This window comes from Raphanus sativus, unplaced genomic scaffold (genome assembly GCF_000801105.2).
Source record: "Raphanus sativus cultivar WK10039 unplaced genomic scaffold, ASM80110v3 Scaffold0288, whole genome shotgun sequence".
NCBI lineage: Eukaryota > Viridiplantae > Streptophyta > Magnoliopsida > Brassicales > Brassicaceae > Raphanus > Raphanus sativus.
This window is the reverse complement of record NW_026615608.1, coordinates 13854-34742: the sequence shown is the minus strand read 5'-3', so window position 1 is coordinate 34742 and position 20889 is coordinate 13854. Positions and strand designations below refer to the sequence as shown.

Sequence of the window (20889 nt, the reverse complement as noted above, 5' to 3'; positions counted from 1 at the left end):
GATCGTAGAAAACCACGGAAGTCCTGGAAACGGCCCGAAAGGGACCAAACACGATCGGACAGTCCGTTTCCGATTATCTAAGATAGATACGACGATTTACGTTTATCTTTACATAACAAGATAAATGTTAAATTGCCGGAAGGATAAAATGTCAAGTTTCCCGAAAAGCATGGAGGCCGACGAAAATGGAAAGAAGCCCGCCCTGCGGCCCAGAAGAAGGTTAGACCGTCATAAGGAGGAGTATATAAAGGAGCTTTGGGAGAGGAAAAAGGCAGAGAGCAAAAAATCTCAGAGAGAGAGCAAATCCGAAACTTAGGGTCTTAGAGAATTCCTGCTAGCTTAGGACTTAGGAGTTAGACTAGCGGAGCAAAGCTTAGAACGTTTTGTCTCCTTTATTTCCGTCGTTTTTCGCTTCAGCGTTTCTCTACTTCCCTTTTTCGGAAGAATATTGTACCATCTATTCAATAAAACGCCTTAGTGCAATTTTTCCGCTACGTTGCTTTATTCTATCAATTTCGTTTGGTTATCGCAGAGAATCCGAGCCTTCAGGGAAACTAGGTTTACTTAGTTTTCCTTCGATTAACTTAACTAAAATCGACAGTGCGAATTTCGGTTCCCACACTATCGTATAAGTGTTGTGTCCAAGCCTCATTAAAACCTTGTTTGGAAACCCAATGGGACAAAACCAAACCAAGGAAAAGAGTGCAAGTCACAACACCTCTCTTGATGAATGTCTTAGATGGCTTGAATCACAACCAGAGTAGTTGGATAAGCACACTCTAGACTGCCCTGGATAGTGTATAAGAGTTTATGGAAAGCTTGATTGAATCTGGCTTGCTTGGATCTAGTCATTGGACCAACTGGTACTTCTAAGTCCTTGCCATTTGTTTCCTCAGGTTCAAGCTGCTCCATGGTTCTTTCTTCAACTTCCTTAAGCTCTGGTTCAAGCTGTTCCTTATCTTTAGTTCCATTGCTTGTCAAGATCACATCATCCTCTCCCACTTGAGAAGGATTTGACCTCAAATCCGTTTCATCTGCATGATAAGGAACTAGGTCAGTAACATTGAAGCTTGAGCTCACGTTATACTTACCTTGGAGATCGAGTTGATAGGCATTGTTGTTGATCTTCCTGATGACTTTGAAAAGACCATCTAATCTAGGCATGAGTTTGGATTTTCTTTCGTTAGGAAATCTCTCCTTCCTCAGATGTATCCAAACTAAGTCTCCTTCTTCAAAGATCATCTCTTTTCTTCCTTTGTTAGCTTGCTTAGCGTACAGCTTGGTCTTGTTTTCTATATTGATCCGGGCCTTCTCATGTATCTGCTTAACAAGTTCAGCTTTCTTTTGTCCATCCAAACTAACTCTTTCACTCAAAGGTAAAGGCATTAGATCCAAAGGTGATAAAGGATTGAAACCATAGACAATTTCAAATGGAGAGAACTTAGATGCAGAATGCCTAGCATGATTATAAGCAAATTCTACATGAAGCAAACATTCTTCCCAAGTCCTAAGGTTTTTTTTAATCAATGCACGCAACAAGGTAGACAAAGTTCTATTGACAACTTCAGTTTGTCCATCAGACTGTGGATGACAAGTAGTAGAGAAACACAGCTTAGTTCCTAACTTAGACCACAAGGTTTTCCAAAAGAAGCTAAGAAACTTGGTGTCTCTGTCAGAAACAATTGTCCTAGGCATTCCATGAAGTCTAACAATTTCTTTAAAGAACATATTAGCAACATTCACAGCATCATCAGTTTTATGACATGGAATAAAATGAGCCATTTTAGAAAACCTATCAACGACTACAAATACAGAAACCTTTCCAGTCTTAGTCCTAGGTAATCCAACAACAAAATCCATTGAAATGTCATGCCATGGATGCAAAGGAATGGGTAAAGGAGTATACAGACCGTGGTTTTGGACTTTGGACTTAGCCTGTTTGCAAGGGACACACCTTTCACAAGCTTTTTCTACATCTCTCCTCATGTGTGGCCAATAGAAATGATCCTGCATTACGTTCAGTGTCTTAGCCACGCCAAAATGTCCTCCAAGTCCACCTGCGTGAGCTTCCTTGACAAACAAATCTCTCAAAGAAGAGTTAGGCACACATAGTCTATTTTCAAAGAAGAGAAAACCATCATTCTTGAAGTATTTACCACGACCAAACTTCTCACAAGAAGCATATATATCTTTAAAATCAGAATCAGTGGCATATAAAGTTTTGATGTGCTCAAATCCAAGTAATTTCGTTTCAAGAGTGTTCAAGAGGACATACCTTCGAGATAGTGCATCAGCAACTATGTTTTCCTTACCTTTCTTGTATTTGATCACATAGGGAAAGGTTTCAATGAATTCAATCCATCTAGCATGTCTCTTGTTCAGTTTCTGTTGTCCCTTGAGATGCTTTAGAGACTCATGATCAGTGTGGATGACGAACTCCTTAGGCCAGAGATAGTGTTGCCATGTTTGCAAAGCCCTCACAAGCGCATAGAGCTCTTTGTCATACGTTGGATAGTTCAGAGTAGCCCCTCCAAGCTTTTCACTAAAGAAAGCTATAGGTTTCTTTTCCTGCATAAGCACAGCACCTACACCAATACCAGAAGCATCACATTCTATTTCAAATGTTTTAGAAAAGTCAGGGAGAGAAAGAACTGGTGAATTGGTGAGTTTCTCTTTCAAGGCTTGGAATGCTTCTTCTTGGAATTGTTCCCACTTGAACCCAACGTTTTTCTTGATTACTTCAGTCAGTGGTGCAGCCACAGTACTAAAATCCTTGACAAATTTTCTGTAGAATCCGGCTAGACCATGGAAGCTTCTCACTTCACCAACTGTCTTTGGGCTTGGCCATTCCTTGATAGCTTTGATCTTTTCTTCATCAACCTTGATTCCATCTGCACTCACAACAAAACCTAAAAAGACAAGGTTATCTGCTCCAAAAGTACATTTCTTTAAATTAGCAAACAAGGATTCCTTCCTAAGTACTTCTAGAACCTTTCTAAGATGCTCAACATGCTCATCCAAGTTCTTGCTGTAGATCAAAATGTCATCAAAGTAAACCACAAAAAAATGACCTATAAATGATCTAAGAACATGGTTCATTAATCTCATGAAAGTACTAGGCGCATTAGTCAGCCCAAATGGCATCACTAACCATTCATATAGCCCCTGCTTCGTTTTAAAAGCAGTTTTCCACTCATCACCCTCTTTCATTCTAATTTGGTGATACCCACTTTTCAAATCAACCTTAGAAAAGATGCTAGAACCATGCAACTCATCAAGCATATCATCTAATCTAGGAATGGGATATCGATACTTTACAGTGATATTGTTGATGGCTCTGCAATCGACACACATTCTCCAGCTACCATCTTTTTTTGGTACAAGTAAGACTGGAACTGCACATGGGCTCATGCTCTCACGAATATGACCTTTCTCCATAAGCTCAGTGACTTGTTGCTGTAGCTCTTTGGTCTCCAGAGGATTGGTTCTATAGGCTGGCTTGTTCGGTAGAGAAGCCCCTGGAATAAAATCGATTTGATGCTCTATTCTTCTGATAGGTGGCAGTCCTTGTGGAGCTTCTTCTGGAAAAACATCTTTGAATTCCTGCAAAAGAAATTGTATCTTGCTAGGAAGATCCTGCACTGGCTTTGTTATGTTTAAACATTCTTTAAAAACAATCAGCAAGTGAGGTAAAGAACTTCCCTTTGGTTGAAGCAATATATTAGCCTGCTGCTTTTTCTTAGATTCTGAGGTCGCTTTGTTCTTCTTCAAGGCTATCTGATCTAGATGAACTTCTTGCGGTGTCAAAGGAACCAAAACAGTCTTCTTTCCTTTGTACTCAAACGAGTATCTGTTTGTGAACCCATCATGAAGTGTTCTTCTGTCGGATTGCCAAGGTCTACCAAGCAATATGTGTCCAGCATCCATTGGTAAGACATCACACAATATCTCTTCCTCATACTTCCCAATAGACAATGGTACCTTAACTTGATGCTTTACCTCTAGCTCTCCTTCGTCATTAAGCCATTGTAACTTGTAAGTTGTTGGTCTTTTTATGACTTTCAGACCAAGTTTCTCCACCATGGTTTCACTTGCAACATTGGTACAACTTCCTCCATCTATAACCAAGCTGCAAACCTTTCCGTGAACCATACAGCGAGTGTGAAACAGATTCTCTCTCTGCTCATCTCCATCGGTCTTGGCTTGAAGATTCAGTGTTCTTCTAGTAACAAGTAACTCTCCACGAGTTGGCATTTCCACCCTTTCTTCTTCAGACTCAGATACCTCTTCCTCGGATTCAATGTCACCATTTTCTCTGATGAGTATTACCCTTTTGTTGGAGCAGCTACTGGCATAGTGTCCATATCCTTTACACTTGTAGCACTGTATGTCTCTGGATTTGGATGCAGTGGCTACTTCCTTTCCTTTAACACTTTGTTCCTCCACTTTAGGCTTGGAGAATGGTCTGGATTCTCTGGTCTTTTCGTCCTTCTGGTAGTGTGGTTTGCTGGCTCCATAGCTAGACTTGTAACTTCTTCTTTTCAACTGCTGTTCAAACATAATCGCCTTGTGCAGAAGCTCTTCCATCTCGATGTAGTGATGAACTTCAAGTCTGTCCATGATGTCTCTGTTTAGACCACCCATGAATCTGGCCATTGTTGCTTCTCTGTCTTCTTGTATATCAGCTCTCAGCATAAGGGTTTCCATTTCCTTATAATATTCCTCAACTGATCTACTTCCTTGAGACAGTGTTCGGAGCTTGAAGTGCAACTCTCTGTGGTAGTGGCTCGGTACAAATCTCTTCCTCATGATTACCTTCATCTGGTTCCAGGTTTCAACAGGAAAATCTCCAGCTCTTCTTCTTGCTGTAACCAAGTTATCCCACCAACTTAAAGCATACTCCTTGAACTCAGTAGGGGCAAGTTTCATTTTATACTCTGCAGTGTAGTCCCTGCAATTGAACACGAGTTCAATCTTCTTTTCCCACTCTAAGTATTCTTCTGGATCAGCAGTGCCTTTAAACTCAGGAATTTTCAGTTTCAAACCACCAAGAGGATCGCTGGTTTTTGGCCTTTCTTCCTGGTCACGCCTCCTTCTTCTGGTACCAATGGATCGGTTTGAATGGCTATAGTAATTTTCTGTAGCAGATCGATCTGAAGTCCTTCTAGGTCTCTCACGATCTGAGTGCACAACCTCAGCCCTGAAGTGCTCTAGTCTCTGATCCATCAAAGTAGTCATGCGTGCAGTCAAAGCATCAAGTAACAGTGGATTCATTCCATTATTCCTAGTGTCCTCGTCTCCCATGGTTCCTGTTGAATTTTAAAGCACAAAACCAGTAAAAGAGATCATAGAAACAGAAAATAACAGAAAACACAGAAACTGAGACAGATTCAAAAACTTTTATGAAGAACCCTAATTCTTTTTCTTAACAATTTCGAATTTTTAATCAGATTATTTAGCAAGTTCAACACTTGTTCTAGACAGATCTGACATTAACAAACATGATTCTAACAAGATCTAGACTTTAGAACAGATCTGAGAACAGAATATGAAAAGTCTAAAAGTTGCAGAACTGGAAAAACACAACCTTTTGATGGAGATCTGCTCTGATACCACTTGATATGATCCTAGGTGTGAGGATCACGTCCCTGACTACTCTCCAGCGGATTGTGATGATGAAACAAGATGTGGATTGAGTGATACTTCAAAGAGTTGCGGAATGACTCTTGGACTATCAAAGGTTTGCTTGCAAGGTAAGGATCAAGGATCCGAGTAGCACTTAGACAAGCTTTGATCAAACAAGATTCAGAGAGAATTTTTAATAGAAAGTGTTTGATGATTTTATTCATGATTTTCGTCCATAATATATAGGCAAGAAGTCTGTACATGCACAGCTTCTTGGAAACATACAAAGTACTTAAAACAAAGGCTCCCTTGAAAACATAAATAAAGACCAAGTTTTAAATCCGAAAATAGACTAGAAAATAAGATAAATGGCATGGTTTCATCAAGAGGCTATCGTATAAGTGTTGTGTCCAAGCCTCATTAAAAACCTTGTTTGGAAAACCCAATGGGACAAAACCAAACCAAGGAAAAGAGTGCAAGTCACAACACCTCTCTTGATGAATGTCTTAGATGGCTTGAATCACAACCAGAGTAGTTGGATAAGCACACTCTAGACTGCCCTGGATAGTGTATAAGAGTTTATGGAAAGCTTGATTGAATCTGGCTTGCTTGGATCTAGTCATTGGACCAACTGGTACTTCTAAGTCCTTGCCATTTGTTTCCTCAGGTTCAAGCTGCTCCATGGTTCTTTCTTCAACTTCCTTAAGCTCTGGTTCAAGCTGTTCCATATCTTTAGTTCCATTGCTTGTCAAGATCACATCAAGTTGTGAGTAAGAAGATATCCCACTTTCTATCCAGATGATTCCAGATTAGCCTGTTCGGACATATGGCAATATCTTCATGATTCTTATCAAACCAGGATGAACCACGATATAAGAAGCTTTATTGGGAACCACTAATCAGTGGAGAATAACCAGGAAGTTGAATAAATCTCATAGGAGTTGTGAGTAAGAAGATATCCCACTTTCTATCCAGATGATTCCAGATTAGCCTGTTCGGACATATGCCATTATCTTCATGATTCTTATCAAACCAGGATGAACCACGATCTAAGAAGCTTTATTTGGAACCACTAATCAGTGGAGAATAACCAGGAAGTTGAATAAATCTCATAGGAGTTGTGAGCAAGAAGATATCCCACCTTCTATCCAGATGATTCCAGATTAGCCTGTTCGGACATATGCCATTATCTTCATGATTCTTATCAAACCAGGATGAACCACGATCTAAGAAGCTTTATTTGGAACCACTAATCAGTGGAGAATAACCAGGAAGTTGAATAAATCTCATAGGAGTTGTGAGTAAGAAGATATCCCACTTTCTATCCAGATGATTCCAGATTAGCCTGTTCGGACATATGGCAATATCTTCATGATTCTTATCAAACCAGGATGAACCACGATCTAAGAAGCTTTATTTGGAACCACTAATCAGTGGAGAATAACCAGGAAGTTGAATAAATCTCATAGGAGTTGTGAGTAAGAAGATATCCCACTTTCTATCCAGATGATTCCAGATTAGCCTGTTCGGACATATGGCAATATCTTCATGATTCTTATCAAACCAGGATGAACCACGATCTAAGAAGCTTTATTTGGAACCACTAATCAGTGGAGAATAACCAGGAAGTTGAATAAATCTCATAGGAGTTGTGAGTAAGAAGATATCCCACTTTCTATCCAGATGATTCCAGATTAGCCTGTTCGGACATATGCCATTATCTTCATGATTCTTATCAAACCAGGATGAACCACGATCTAAGAAGCTTTATTTGGAACCACTAATCAGTGGAGAATAACCAGGAAGTTGAATAAATCTCATAGGAGTTGTGAGTAAGAAGATATCCCACTTTCTATCCAGATGATTCCAGATTAGCCTGTTCGGACATATGGCAATATCTTCATGATTCTTATCAAACCAGGATGAACCACGATCTAAGAAGCTTTATTTGGAACCACTAATCAGTGGAGAATAACCAGGAAGTTGAATAAATCTCATAAAGTTGTGAGTAAGAAGATATCCCACTTTCTATCCAGATGATTCCAGATTAGCCTGTTCGGACATATGCCATTATCTTCATGATTCTTATCAAACCAGGATGAACCACGATCTAAGAAGCTTTATTTGGAACCACTAATCAGTGGAGAATAACCAGGAAGTTGAATAAATCTCATAAGTGTTGTGAGTAAGAAGATATCCCACTTTCTATCCAGATGATTCCAGATTAGCCTGTTCGGACATATGCCATTATCTTCATGATTCTTATCAAACCAGGATGAACCACGATCTAAGAAGCTTTATTTGGAACCACTAATCAGTGGAGAATAACCAGGAAGTTGAATAAATCTCATAGGAGTTGTGAGTAAGAAGATATCCCACTTTCTATCCAGATGATTCCAGATTAGCCTGTTCGGACATATGGCAATATCTTCATGATTCTTATCAAACCAGGATGAACCACGATCTAAGAAGCTTTATTTGGAACCACTAATCAGTGGAGAATAACCAGGAAGTTGAATAAATCTCATAGGAGTTGTGAGTAAGAAGATATCCCACTTTCTATCCAGATGATTCCAGATTAGCCTGTTCGGACATATGCCATTATCTTCATGATTCTTATCAAACCAGGATGAACCACGATCTAAGAAGCTTTATTTGGAACCACTAATCAGTGGAGAATAACCAGGAAGTTGAATAAATCTCATAGGAGTTGTGTGAGATCAAGATGATTCCAGATTAGCCTGTTCGGACATATGGCAATATCTTCATGATTCTTATCAAACCAGGATGAACCACGATCTAAGAAGCTTTATTTGGAACCACTAATCAGTGGAGAATAACCAGGAAGTTGAATAAATCTCATAGGAGTTGTGAGTAAGAAGATATCCCACTTTCTATCCAGATGATTCCAGATTAGCCTGTTCGGACATATGGCAATATCTTCATGATTCTTATCAAACCAGGATGAACCACGATCTAAGAAGCTTTATTTGGAACCACTAATCAGTGGAGAATAACCAGGAAGTTGAATAAATCTCATAGGAGTTGTGAGTAAGAAGATATCCCACTTTCTATCCAGATGATTCCAGATTAGCCTGTTCGGACATATGCCATTATCTTCATGATTCTTATCAAACCAGGATGAACCACGATCTAAGAAGCTTTATTTGGAACCACTAATCAGTGGAGAATAACCAGGAAGTTGAATAAATCTCATAGGAGTTGTGAGTAAGAAGATATCCCACTTTCTATCCAGATGATTCCAGATTAGCCTGTTCGGACATATGGCAATATCTTCATGATTCTTATCAAACCAGGATGAACCACGATCTAAGAAGCTTTATTTGGAACCACTAATCAGTGGAGAATAACCAGGAAGTTGAATAAATCTCATAAGTGTTGTGAGCAAGAAAGATATCCCACTTTCTATCCAGATGATTCCAGATTAGCCTGTTCGGACATATGCCATTATCTTCATGATTCTTATCAAACCAGGATGAACCACGATCTAAGAAGCTTTATTTGGAACCACTAATCAGTGGAGAATAACCAGGAAGTTGAATAAATCTCATAGGAGTTGTGAGTAAGAAGATATCCCACTTTCTATCCAGATGATTCCAGATTAGCCTGTTCGGACATATGGCAATATCTTCATGATTCTTATCAAACCAGGATGAACCACGATCTAAGAAGCTTTATTTGGAACCACTAATCAGTGGAGAATAACCAGGAAGTTGAATAAATCTCATAGGAGTTGTGAGTAAGAAGATATCCCACTTTCTATCCAGATGATTCCAGATTAGCCTGTTCGGACATATGGCAATATCTTCATGATTCTTATCAAACCAGGATGAACCACGATCTAAGAAGCTTTATTTGGAACCACTAATCAGTGGAGAATAACCAGGAAGTTGAATAAATCTCATAGGAGTTGTGAGTAAGAAGATATCCCACTTTCTATCCAGATGATTCCAGATTAGCCTGTTCGGACATATGGCAATATCTTCATGATTCTTATCAAACCAGGATGAACCACGATCTAAGAAGCTTTATTTGGAACCACTAATCAGTGGAGAATAACCAGGAAGTTGAATAAATCTCATAGGAGTTGTGAGTAAGAAGATATCCCACTTTCTATCCAGATGATTCCAGATTAGCCTGTTCGGACATATGCCATTATCTTCATGATTCTTATCAAACCAGGATGAACCACGATCTAAGAAGCTTTATTTGGAACCACTAATCAGTGGAGAATAACCAGGAAGTTGAATAAATCTCATAGGAGTTGTGAGTAAGAAGATATCCCACCTTCTATCCAGATGATTCCAGATTAGCCTGTTCGGACATATGCCATTATCTTCATGATTCTTATCAAACCAGGATGAACCACGATCTAAGAAGCTTTATTTGGAACCACTAATCAGTGGAGAATAACCAGGAAGTTGAATAAATCTCATAGGAGTTGTGAGTAAGAAGATATCCCACTTTCTATCCAGATGATTCCAGATTAGCCTGTTCGGACATATGGCAATATCTTCATGATTCTTATCAAACCAGGATGAACCACGATCTAAGAAGCTTTATTGGAACCACTAATCAGTGGAGAATAACCAGGAAGTTGAATAAATCTCATAGGAGTTGTGAGTAAGAAGATATCCCACTTTCTATCCAGATGATTCCAGATTAGCCTGTTCGGACATATGCCATTATCTTCATGATTCTTATCAAACCAGGATGAACCACGATCTAAGAAGCTTTATTTGGAACCACTAATCAGTGGAGAATAACCAGGAAGTTGAATAAATCTCATAAGAGTTGTGAGCAAGAAGATATCCCACCTTCTATCCAGATGATTCCAGATTAGCCTGTTCGGACATATGCCATTATCTTCATGATTCTTATCAAACCAGGATGAACCACGATCTAAGAAGCTTTATTTGGAACCACTAATCAGTGGAGAATAACCAGGAAGTTGAATAAATCTCATAGGAGTTGTGAGTAAGAAGATATCCCACTTTCTATCCAGATGATTCCAGATTAGCCTGTTCGGACATATGGCAATATCTTCATGATTCTTATCAAACCAGGATGAACCACGATCTAAGAAGCTTTATTTGGAACCACTAATCAGTGGAGAATAACCAGGAAGTTGAATAAATCTCATAAGTGTTGTGAGTAAGAAGATATCCCACTTTCTATCCAGATGATTCCAGATTAGCCTGTTCGGACATATGCCATTATCTTCATGATTCTTATCAAACCAGGATGAACCACGATCTAAGAAGCTTTATTTGGAACCACTAATCAGTGGAGAATAACCAGGAAGTTGAATAAATCTCATAGGAGTTTGTGAGTAAGAAGATATCCCACTTTCTATCCAGATGATTCCAGATTAGCCTGTTCGGACATATGGAATATCTTCATGATTCTTATCAAACCAGGATGAACCACGATCTAAGAAGCTTTATTTGGAACCACTAATCAGTGGAGAATAACCAGGAAGTTGAATAAATCTCATAAGTGTTGTGAGCAAGAAGATATCCCACTTTCTATCCAGATGATTCCAGATTAGCCTGTTCGGACATATGCCATTATCTTCATGATTCTTATCAAACCAGGATGAACCACGATCTAAGAAGCTTTATTTGGAACCACTAATCAGTGGAGAATAACCAGGAAGTTGAATAAATCTCATAGGAGTTTGTGAGCAAGAAGATATCCCACTTTCTATCCAGATGATTCCAGATTAGCCTGTTCGGACATATGCCATTATCTTCATGATTCTTATCAAACCAGGATGAACCACGATCTAAGAAGCTTTATTTGGAACCACTAATCAGTGGAGAATAACCAGGAAGTGAAAAAATCTCATAAGTGTTGTGAGCAAGAGATATCCCACCTTTCTATCCAGATGATTCCAGATTAGCATGTTCGGGACATATGCCATTATCTTTGATTCTTATAAAACCAGGATGAACCACGATCTAAGAAGCTTTATTCGGAACCACTAATCAGTGGGAGATAACCAGGAAGTTGATAAATCTCATAGGAGTTGTGAGTAGAGAAGATATCCCACTTTCTATCCAGATTATTCCAGATTAGCTTGTTCGGACATATGGCAATATCTTCATGATTCTTATCAAACTAGGATGAACCACGCTCTAAGAAGCTTTATTGGAACCACTATCAGTGGAGAATAACCAGGAAGTTGAATAAATCTCATAAGTGTTGTGAGCAAGAAGATATCCCACCTTCTATCCAGATGATTCTTGATTAGCTTGTTTGGACATATGCCATTATCTTCATGATTCTTATCAAACCAGGATGAAACCACGATCTAAGAAGCTTCATTTGGAACCAGTAATCAGTGGAGGGAATAACCAGGAAGTTGAATAAATCTCATAGGTGTTGTGAACAAGAAGATATCCCACTTTCTATCCAGATGATTCCAGATTAGTGTCCATACAACCGTGTTCAAGGGAGCTATCACTAGACAAAGAGCTAAGATACTTCAACATAATTTAATGAGAGCATGATACTTGCTTCTGATTCTGGACAGGTTAAACAAGCTGAGGAGATTACTAAAGAAGTCATTAGGAGATGCCGAGAAGGAGAGGAGCCAAAGGAGAGTCCTCAAGCATCCAGAGAAGATCTTTGGCCATTCATACCAGACCAAAGTCACAACCATTTATGATCATTACCATAGAAGACCCATTGCTTAAGAAGGTTCTTGGACAGAGTCTAGCTGCTAGGCAAGCTCTTTGTGTGTGCTCTTTTCCTTGCTCTTGTTTGTCCCACGAGGTTTTCCGGAGGAAGGTTTTTAACGAGGCCACAGCTAGCTTACTAATCACCTTGATGTTGAAATGTGGTGAGAAGAGATGAGGAGAGTGATGAGAATAAAGAGGAGAAGAGAAGAAGAGTAACTTGTGAAAAGTTACCATGCAGTAAAAATAAAGTTACTGCATGGTAAAAGAGGTAAATGCAAGTGTGAGAAGGTTAAAATGAAACTATGGAACACTTGGGTTGAGGAAGAAGGAAAGCACAGTGATCTAACCAAAGGAAGAGAGGCGCGCCATCCTTGTTACCGTTTGTGGATAAGGTTTTGCTTTACAGGCTGGTTAAAGCAAAGCAAAGCATGTAAAGCATCTCAGCCTAGTGTTTAGAATAGTGGTTTGACCTCACATGCTTGTAATAGTGGGTTAGCTTGCGCAAACCCTCTTTAGCTCTCTACTTTATATTGTAATCTCTTCACTTAATGAAAATCATACTTTGAGTCTTACTCTCTCTCTCTCTAGTTCATCATGTCGACATCTCTCCCCTTTAGTTACTATTGAATCTCAAAACCAAATCTCTCCTAATCTGTTCTTAATCTCTTATTCTCTCTTCTAATCTCTCATTAATCTCTCAATACACATTCTATTCTCTAAAATCTCATGGTATCAGAGCCAGGTTGGCTTTGGTATTGAGAGAAACCTCATTTTCATTCCGCAAATCTTGTGTTCTTGTTGCCTTTCTATCTCTCTTGTGTTCTTGGTGATCCGGGAAGACTTGTTACTATACTGAAGGTTATTGGAAGCTTGTCCGAGAGTCTGTGTAGTCTTGAGGTTGAGTTCTGGGGTTGTTCAAGTGTGGTTGCAAGATAGAAGCTTTTCAGGTCGCGTGTGATACAAGCAAGAGAAGATGGAGGGAAACAACTTCAGCAAGCTCGTTACAGTTCCGGTTCAACTCAAGGGAGGTTCAAACTATCTCTTGTGGTCTAGGTTGGTGAAAACCGCCATTGGAAGGCTAGGGCTATGGGATCACATCACTGATGATGGACCAAAGCCAGTGGCAAAGCAAACTGAAGAAGGTGAGAAGGGAAAAGCTCTCGCGGATGCTGAGGAGAAGAAGTGGATCCAAGAGGACTTGATGGTGCTTTCCGTGCTGCAAGGATCTCTAGAGGTGCCTCTCCTTGAAGCCTACAGCTACTGCGAGACTCCCAAACACCTATGGGATACTCTCATGAAGACTTTTGGAAATGTTTCCAACATTAGCCGTGTGTTTGAGCTAAAGAGAGCTATTAACTCCATGAAGCAAGATGGAGGGGAACTCACCAAACACATGGGGAAGTTTGGATCTTTATGGTCTGAGCTTGAAAGCTTAAGACCCAACACCACTGACATGTCGGCTCTCATGGAGAGAAGAGAACAAGATCAGGTGTTTGGGCTATTGATGACACTTGATCCTTGCTACAAAGATGTCATCAAGCATATCTTGAGGTCGCCTACTCTCCCATCAATGGAGGAAGTGTGTGCACAACTTCAGAAGGAGGAGGGATCACTTGGTCTCTTTGGAGGAAGGGTGAGCTTACTATGGCTCATCAAGCCGAGAGATGCAAGCTAACAAGGCTGCATACAATGGCAAGAAGTATGAGAAGTATGAAGGGAGCTGTGAGCATTGCAAGAAGTCTGGTCATAAGAAGAGTCAGTGTTGGTTACTCCACCCCCACCTGAAGCCGAGCAAGTTCAACAAGGATAGAGAAGCCAAGGCAAACCTTTCTACTGAAGCAAATGGTGCTGGTTCATCCGGGGCTAGTCCAAATGTGAATGTGGGTGAAAGTGAAGGAAGAGCTATGGCTTCTCATCAGCTAAGTGGCAAGGGATTGGACCAGGAGATGATCACTAAAGCTGACATTGCATCTCTCATCCGAGCTCTTAAGGAGTCTGGTAACAAACATGACCATACTCTTGGTTACTCTTATGCTGCTCATACTTTGCCTATTACAATGCCTAATGTCTCGGATAAGATATTAGGACTGCTAGGAAGCATCATGAAAGGAAATGAATCATATAGGACTAATGTTGCTAGTAATGTGCATAAACCATTGATCATTGATTCTGGTGCATCTCATCACATGATTAGTGATGTTTTAAAAGACATTGAATGTTATTGGTTTGGCATTCAATACTTCATGCACAACATAAGAAGTGAACCAATGCTCAAATGAAAAAGCATCATCCATTGCCATGTATGATTGCCAATGGTGATCGGATCCCTATTAGAGGCATTGGTAAACTGAAATTGTTTAGTAAGGATTCTAAGCATTTTTCATGCCTGAGTTCACTTCAAATCTTTATCTGTGAAAAGATGCACTAATGATCTTCAATGCAATGTTATCTTTAGTCCTAATGATGTGAAGTTTCAGGATATTAAAGCAGTAAGTTGATTGGGCAAGGAGCTACAAAGGAGACCTCTATATGCTGGAAGACCTTGATCCCATTTCTAGTTCTTTTGTTTCTTTTAATTCTGTTTCTCCCTCAGTAAGGATGCATTGTGGCATGCTAGACTAGGTCATCCTCATGATAGGGCTTTAAGCATATGTTACCAGGTGTCATGTTTAAGAATAAGGAGTGTGAGGCATGTATTTTGGGTAAACATGTAAGACTGTGTTTCAAAGATCTTTTTTGGGGTCAAAATCGGTCAAGACGAAATCGATGTCCGAAAAATCTCGGAAAAATATGAAAGATGTAAGAGCAACCTCGAGAGACCAATTGTTAATCGAGAAACCTCGGGAAAACATTAAAGTTCGAGATTATCATCTCGAAATCAACAGCTAGATACATTCTCTACACAAGGAAAAACTAAACAAACGCAGAAAAACGCACAAACCGAAGGAAACGAACAGCCGACCCCGGTCGTGGCCGTGGCCGCCGGGCGGCTAGCCCCGTGCTGGCCGTGGCCGGCGGCGGCTAGCGCCCGTGCTGGCCGTGGCCGCCGGGCGGCTAGCCCCGTGCTGGCCGTGGCCGCCGGCGGCTAGCGCCCGTGCTGGCCGTGGCCGCCGGGCGGCTAGCCCCGTGCTGGCCGTGGCCGCCGGCGGCTAGCGCCCGTGCTGGCCGTGGCCGCAGGGCGGCTAGCCCCGTGCTGGCCGTGGCCGCCGGCGGCTAGCGCCCGTGCTGGCCGTGGCCGCCGGGCGGCTAGCCCCGTGCTGGCCGTGGCCGCCGGCGGCTAGCGCCCGTGCTGGCCGTGGTCGCCGGGCGGCTAGCCCCGCGCTGGCTCGGGTCGTCGGACGGCTAGTCTTCGTGCGTAAACTCCGGACCTCCGGGTCGCCAGAAATCTGTGTTTTGCGATTTTCCGAGTCCCCGCAAACAAAACTCCTTCTTCTGCTCCAGGATTTCAAAGAACCCCTAAGACGTCAACGGATAAGAAGACTTCGTATAAAACGGTGATGGTTATCTCCGAACACCATTCACCACGGCAATGGATCGAAGATCTTCCGAAAGACTCGACATCTAAGTAGGAGCATCATTTCAAAGAAATCGTAGAAAAAACAGCGGAAGTCCGGAAGACGGCCCGAAAGGGACCGAACTTGATCGGACGACCCATTTACGATTTTCTAAAAGGATAGATGCGACAGTTTACAATTATCTTCGCCAGACAAGATAAATGTTAAACTTCCGAAAAGATAAATGTCAACTTTCCGGAAAGATAAATGTCAACTTTCCCGATAAACGCGAAAGCCAACGAAAATGGAAAAAGTCCAGCCCGCGGCAGACTCAGCCCATCAAGGATAGACCGTCATATGGGAGTATATAAGCAAAGCTAGGAGCAGAGGAAGGGGGATCCGAAATCAGAAGAAAGAAACCAACCCAGAGCAATTTAGAACTTAGGCGCTTATTTCCTTTTTTAGCGAGCTGCGACTCAACTAGGTTAGATCTAGGATTCGAGACTAGCGACGATCGACAGCTCTTGCGGCCGAGATCTCGACCTGTTGTCCAAACGCTCTCCGCAGATTCGGAAATAAGATTCTTTCTTTTTGCTCTACTTATTTTGCGTATTTATTCTCAAATTAGACTTGTCTTAACTCTGTCGTGCGTGGCCCAGCAGATAGCCGGGATCCTCGGGGAAAACTAGGTCAACTTAGTTTTCCTACGTTTTACTTAACTAAAATCGACAGTGCGAATTTCGGTTCCCACAGTTTGGCGCTAGAAGGAGGGGGATTCACGGCTTATCTTTCTCGCAACTACGCACGCCCGGTTAAGCATGTCTGTTGACGCGGAAAAAGACAAGCAAACACACGACGGACCAGCCGTCGATGTCAACGCTGAGAAGACTCCTGACGGAAACGTATCGACGGTCACTGCCGAGGCAAACACCGCGATGCTGGACCAGATGAAGGAACTGTTCGCCACCGCCCAGAAACGGTCGGAAGAACAGGAGAAACTAATGGCTTCACTCGCTAAACAGGTCAATACCTTAACAGCGAAAAGCAAACTCCCGCGCGGATCCACCAAGGTGAGGCGTGTCAGGAGGCTGGACTTCGGAACTTCCGAAGACCAAGAAAAAGATGCCCCGAGAAAATCCCCGGAACTCGTCCCTGACGATACCACTCCGACGGGGCAGAAGAAAACGACGGGCAACCTTCCACCTCCCGCAAGGGACAACGAAGGAGACGACGTCGAAAGAATCAATCTGGATGTCAGCGATCAATCGGATCCGTCCGACGAAGACGCCGACATCCACCACCGAAGGACCCGAAGTCAGTCAGCTCGACTGGCGGCAGCCTTCGAAAAACCCATGACAGAAGAGGAAGAAGACCTCTACTGGTCAGAGCAAGAAAGGCTGGCTGAGGACCAGACTCGGGCCTATCGCCGCCAGCGTAGACAGAAGAGCGCAAACGGCACCAGCGAGATTCACGATCTGCGTGAGTACATCGCCAAAACTGCAGCCGAGGTGAAAGCGGTAAAATCGCAGATTCACCACGCGACCAGCACTGCCCCCGAGATCGACCTGCTCCTCGAGGAGTCGAGAAAAACCCCGTTCACCTCTCGAATCACGGAGGCGCGAGTCTCGGATCCTGGGAAAATAAAGCTTCCCACCTACGATGGAACCACAGATCCAAAGGCACATCTGCAGTCTTTCCAGATTGCAATGGCAAGGTCTAAACTTCCGGAGCGGGAAAAGGATGTCGGCTGCTGTCTCCTGTTCGTCGAGAACCTCAGAGGTGCTGCGCTCGAATGGTTCTCACACTTGAAAAGAAACTCCATCGGAAGTTTCCGCCAGCTTGCTTCAGCTTTTCTGAAGCAATTCTCCATGTTCATGGACAGGGAAACTTCCGACGTGGACCTTTGGAGCCTAATTCAAAAGGAAGACGAACCGCTCCGCGACTACATAAAGAGGTTCAAACTCGTGATGTCCAGGGTAACAGGCCTCAGCGATAGAGTCGCCATCGACGCCCTGAGGAAGAACCTCTGGTACAAATCGAAGTTCCGAAAGTGGATTTCTCTGGAAAGGCCACGCACCATCCAAGATACCCTCCACAAGGCAACGGATTTCATCATCATGGAAGAAGAGATGAAAATCCTAGCGCAAAAGCATGGACCGCCGAAAGCGTCCGGCAAGAAGAAAACCTCTCGTAACGACAAGTACGTCCATCACGAGGGGGAAGACGTCCAAGGCGAACATAATTACGCCGTTAATTCCGAGCAAGGAAGGACCTCCGGAAACACCTGGACGCGGAACTCGTACAAGGACAATTCCAGCTGCGAGTTCCATCAGACGAGAGGTCACTCCACCGCCAACTGCAAAGTCCTCGGCGCTAGACTCATTATGAAGCTGCTCGACGGCAAACTAGCAACGGTCAAGAGCATGAAAGACCTGATCCTAGATTCTGACCGTCCGCCGAGGACCGACGGAGCCAATCCCAATAACGCTCCTGGAACTCAATCGGGCGAAAAACGCGAACGGAGACAAGACGGCGAAGGAAACAACAACAACCGCCAAAGGATCAACATGGTCATCGGAGGATCGCATTTTTACCAGGACTCTGTGTCGTCAATCAAAGCCTACGGACGGAAGGCCGAGACAAGCCCCGGATGGTGCCCGGAGGACGACGTTCCCAGTCACGCAATCACCTTCGAGGAACAGGATACGACCGGACTCGATAAACCCCACTACGATCCTCTGGTCATCGACTTGGTGATTCAAGATCTCGAAGTCGGCCGCATCCTCATCGACACAGGAAGCACGGTCAATATCATGTTCCGCGACACTCTGCAGAGGATGAACATACCCCTCGGAGAAGTCATCCCAGAGCCAAGACCACTGACTGGATTCTCGGGCGTCACATCCATGACCCTCGGAAAAATCAGACTCCCGGTCATGGCTAAAGAAGTCACGAAGATCGTCGAATTCGCGGTAGTGGATAACCCGGCTATCTATAACGCCATAATGGGAACTCCTTGGATAAATGCCATGAAGGCAGTCCCGTCCACTTACCATCTCGGCGTCAAATTTCCAACACCAACTGGAACAGCGGTAATCTGGGGAAGCCAAAAACAGTCGCGACTCTGCTTCCTAGCCGAACATAAACTTCGCAGCAATCGGAACGCCCCAGTAGCTAACCCGAAGCGAACCAAGAAGAACCTGAGTACCTCCGAGAACTCAGCAAAAAGCAACTCGGATTTATCCGAACAGGCCACAACTCAGGATACTGGAAAATCCTCGAGTCCGTCGCCGAAAAAACGGATGATCCAACTCCCGACGCGACCGCCGACTTAGCTGAAACAGTCAAGGCGCCAGAAATCGTGGAGTAATAACAACCGTGATAGAAGCAGAACTACGAGATGGCTTGATCCTCGCAAGAGGTACGTAGGCAGCTCGTCGCAACCCGACGAGTTCAGCTATCCCCCTCGCCAAAAAGGGGGGGGGAGATGGGAACGGATATCCTTGTACTCCCGCAAAAACACTTTTCGCATGTAGTCTACATTATAAATGATAAATCCTTTTGATTCAAATGCTTACTCAACGCATAAACATTAAGGAAAACGAAAATCATATCTTTAAGGAACGCGAGACGTCGTTAGTTCCCAAAAGGTCTCGATTCTCCATTTTCCTCCAAACAGTCCATCCGCGACTCTAAAAACTCCACCAAACAGTCCATCCGCGACTCTAAAAACCATTTCCGTCGATTGGCCCCGACGGAAAAATACAGAAACGTTTCACTCAATCAAATTCGTAGTCCGGCTTCTAACGAAGTCCTTTTGCATCCGACAAGGATATCATAGCGCGCTATACAAAAAATCCAAATTTTGGTTAGCTCTTCGTAAAGGAAGTAGCTCGACTCGTACCCAAACGAATCATATAAGCCGATAAGCACTTCGCAGATTCTAGAACGGTACGAGTCAGGTCAAAATCGCAAACAAGCAAAACGAAAGCCGATTTGTCATCGCACAGCTTCAGTCCGAAAGTAGACCTAGGTCTTGCCCTAAACCCGGCCTTGCTGGTATCTAAGACATCTCATAGGCATAAGTATCCAGAATACGAGATCCCAAAATTTGCCTCTTATCGCTTACAAACCTAACGTTCGCTACGAAGTGACCTACGGACCTAGCGACAAAAAAAAGAGATTGAATGCGAAGTGACTACGCGTATTCAAACCCTCTACACTTGACGAAAGTATAAATCAAAACGCATAGTTCATAAAAGGCATTTATAACAGGGATTCGAAAGCCACCAACGGCCGATCCCGAAAACATAAAGTCACGCGACCTCCTAGGGGTCGCGACACATACATACAAACGGCCACACTTGGCCTATCATAAATTATAATCAAATGCATAGCAGTCGGTTAGAGATATTCCGAACGAAGAATCGGGCTGGTCGACCTCCTCACCCCCGTCGCCTGCGTTTGAACCCTCGCCTACATCCGCCGTATCCTCCGAGACTTGGATAGGATTCCACAGTTCTCGAATTCTCCCTTCAATCGGAGGAACAAAGGATTCGGCGCTGGCACATATCCTCATCGAGCCATCCATCGTGGCAAGTTCGCCGGAAAGAGAGAAGTCCTCACGCTGCATCTTGCTGAGAGTACCGACCGAACCACGGCACTCGCGAAAATCACCTACAAAGTCCTGAGCCTCTTTGTACGCTTCGAACTCAGTAGAAAAAATTTCGGCCCTTCGGTTCATCTCGGCGGCAGCTCTTCTCCGTCCGCTCCTTTCCGCACGAGCGAGGGCTCGAGCCTGGACCTTGGCTTGCCGGCGATTTTGCTCCTCCACCTCCAGCCGATACTTAGCAAATTCCCTTTCCGTTTCCTCCGCTTTGAAACGGGCCAGCCGGGCAGTGCGGAAACTCCCATCGATCGATGCATTCCACACTCTCACGGCCTGCAAAGAAGCCGAGGTCAAATAAAAAGAAAAGTGGAGTTACTCAAGTTTCAAAAACAAACCTCGTTGACCAAGCGAGCACCCTCCGCAGTCACCTTGTCCCTTTCCTCGTTGTCTAAAG

The 20889-nt window shown here is 43.1% G+C and overlaps 1 protein-coding gene across 1 annotated transcript; it reads right to left on the bottom strand.

Annotated features, from left to right (window-relative positions):
- Positions 1-735: 735 nt before the first annotated feature.
- Positions 736-5304, bottom strand: LOC130501791 (uncharacterized). Its single transcript, XM_056996616.1, has 6 exons — positions 3879-5304; positions 3351-3605; positions 2272-2909; positions 1371-2142; positions 1092-1217; positions 736-1034 (listed from the first exon to the last, which is right to left on the bottom strand). Exons 1-6 carry the CDS (start codon positions 5302-5304, stop codon positions 736-738), a joined length of 3516 nt encoding a protein of 1171 aa, XP_056852596.1.
- Between the last annotated feature and the right edge of the window lie 15585 nt (positions 5305-20889).

Excerpts from the sequence above, each read along its gene's own strand:
- LOC130501791 (XM_056996616.1), bottom strand. The coding sequence starts at position 5,304 with ATGGGAGACGAGGACACTAGGAATAATGGAATGAATCCACTGTTACTT. Across the intron at positions 3,606-3,878 it reads ACCTTGGCAATCCGACAGAA|AGGAATTCAAAGATGTTTTT; the intron begins GAACACTTCATG and ends AATTTCTTTTGC. Across the intron at positions 2,143-2,271 it reads ATGCACTATCTCGAAGGTAT|AATGATGGTTTTCTCTTCTT; the intron begins GTCCTCTTGAAC and ends AAATACTTCAAG.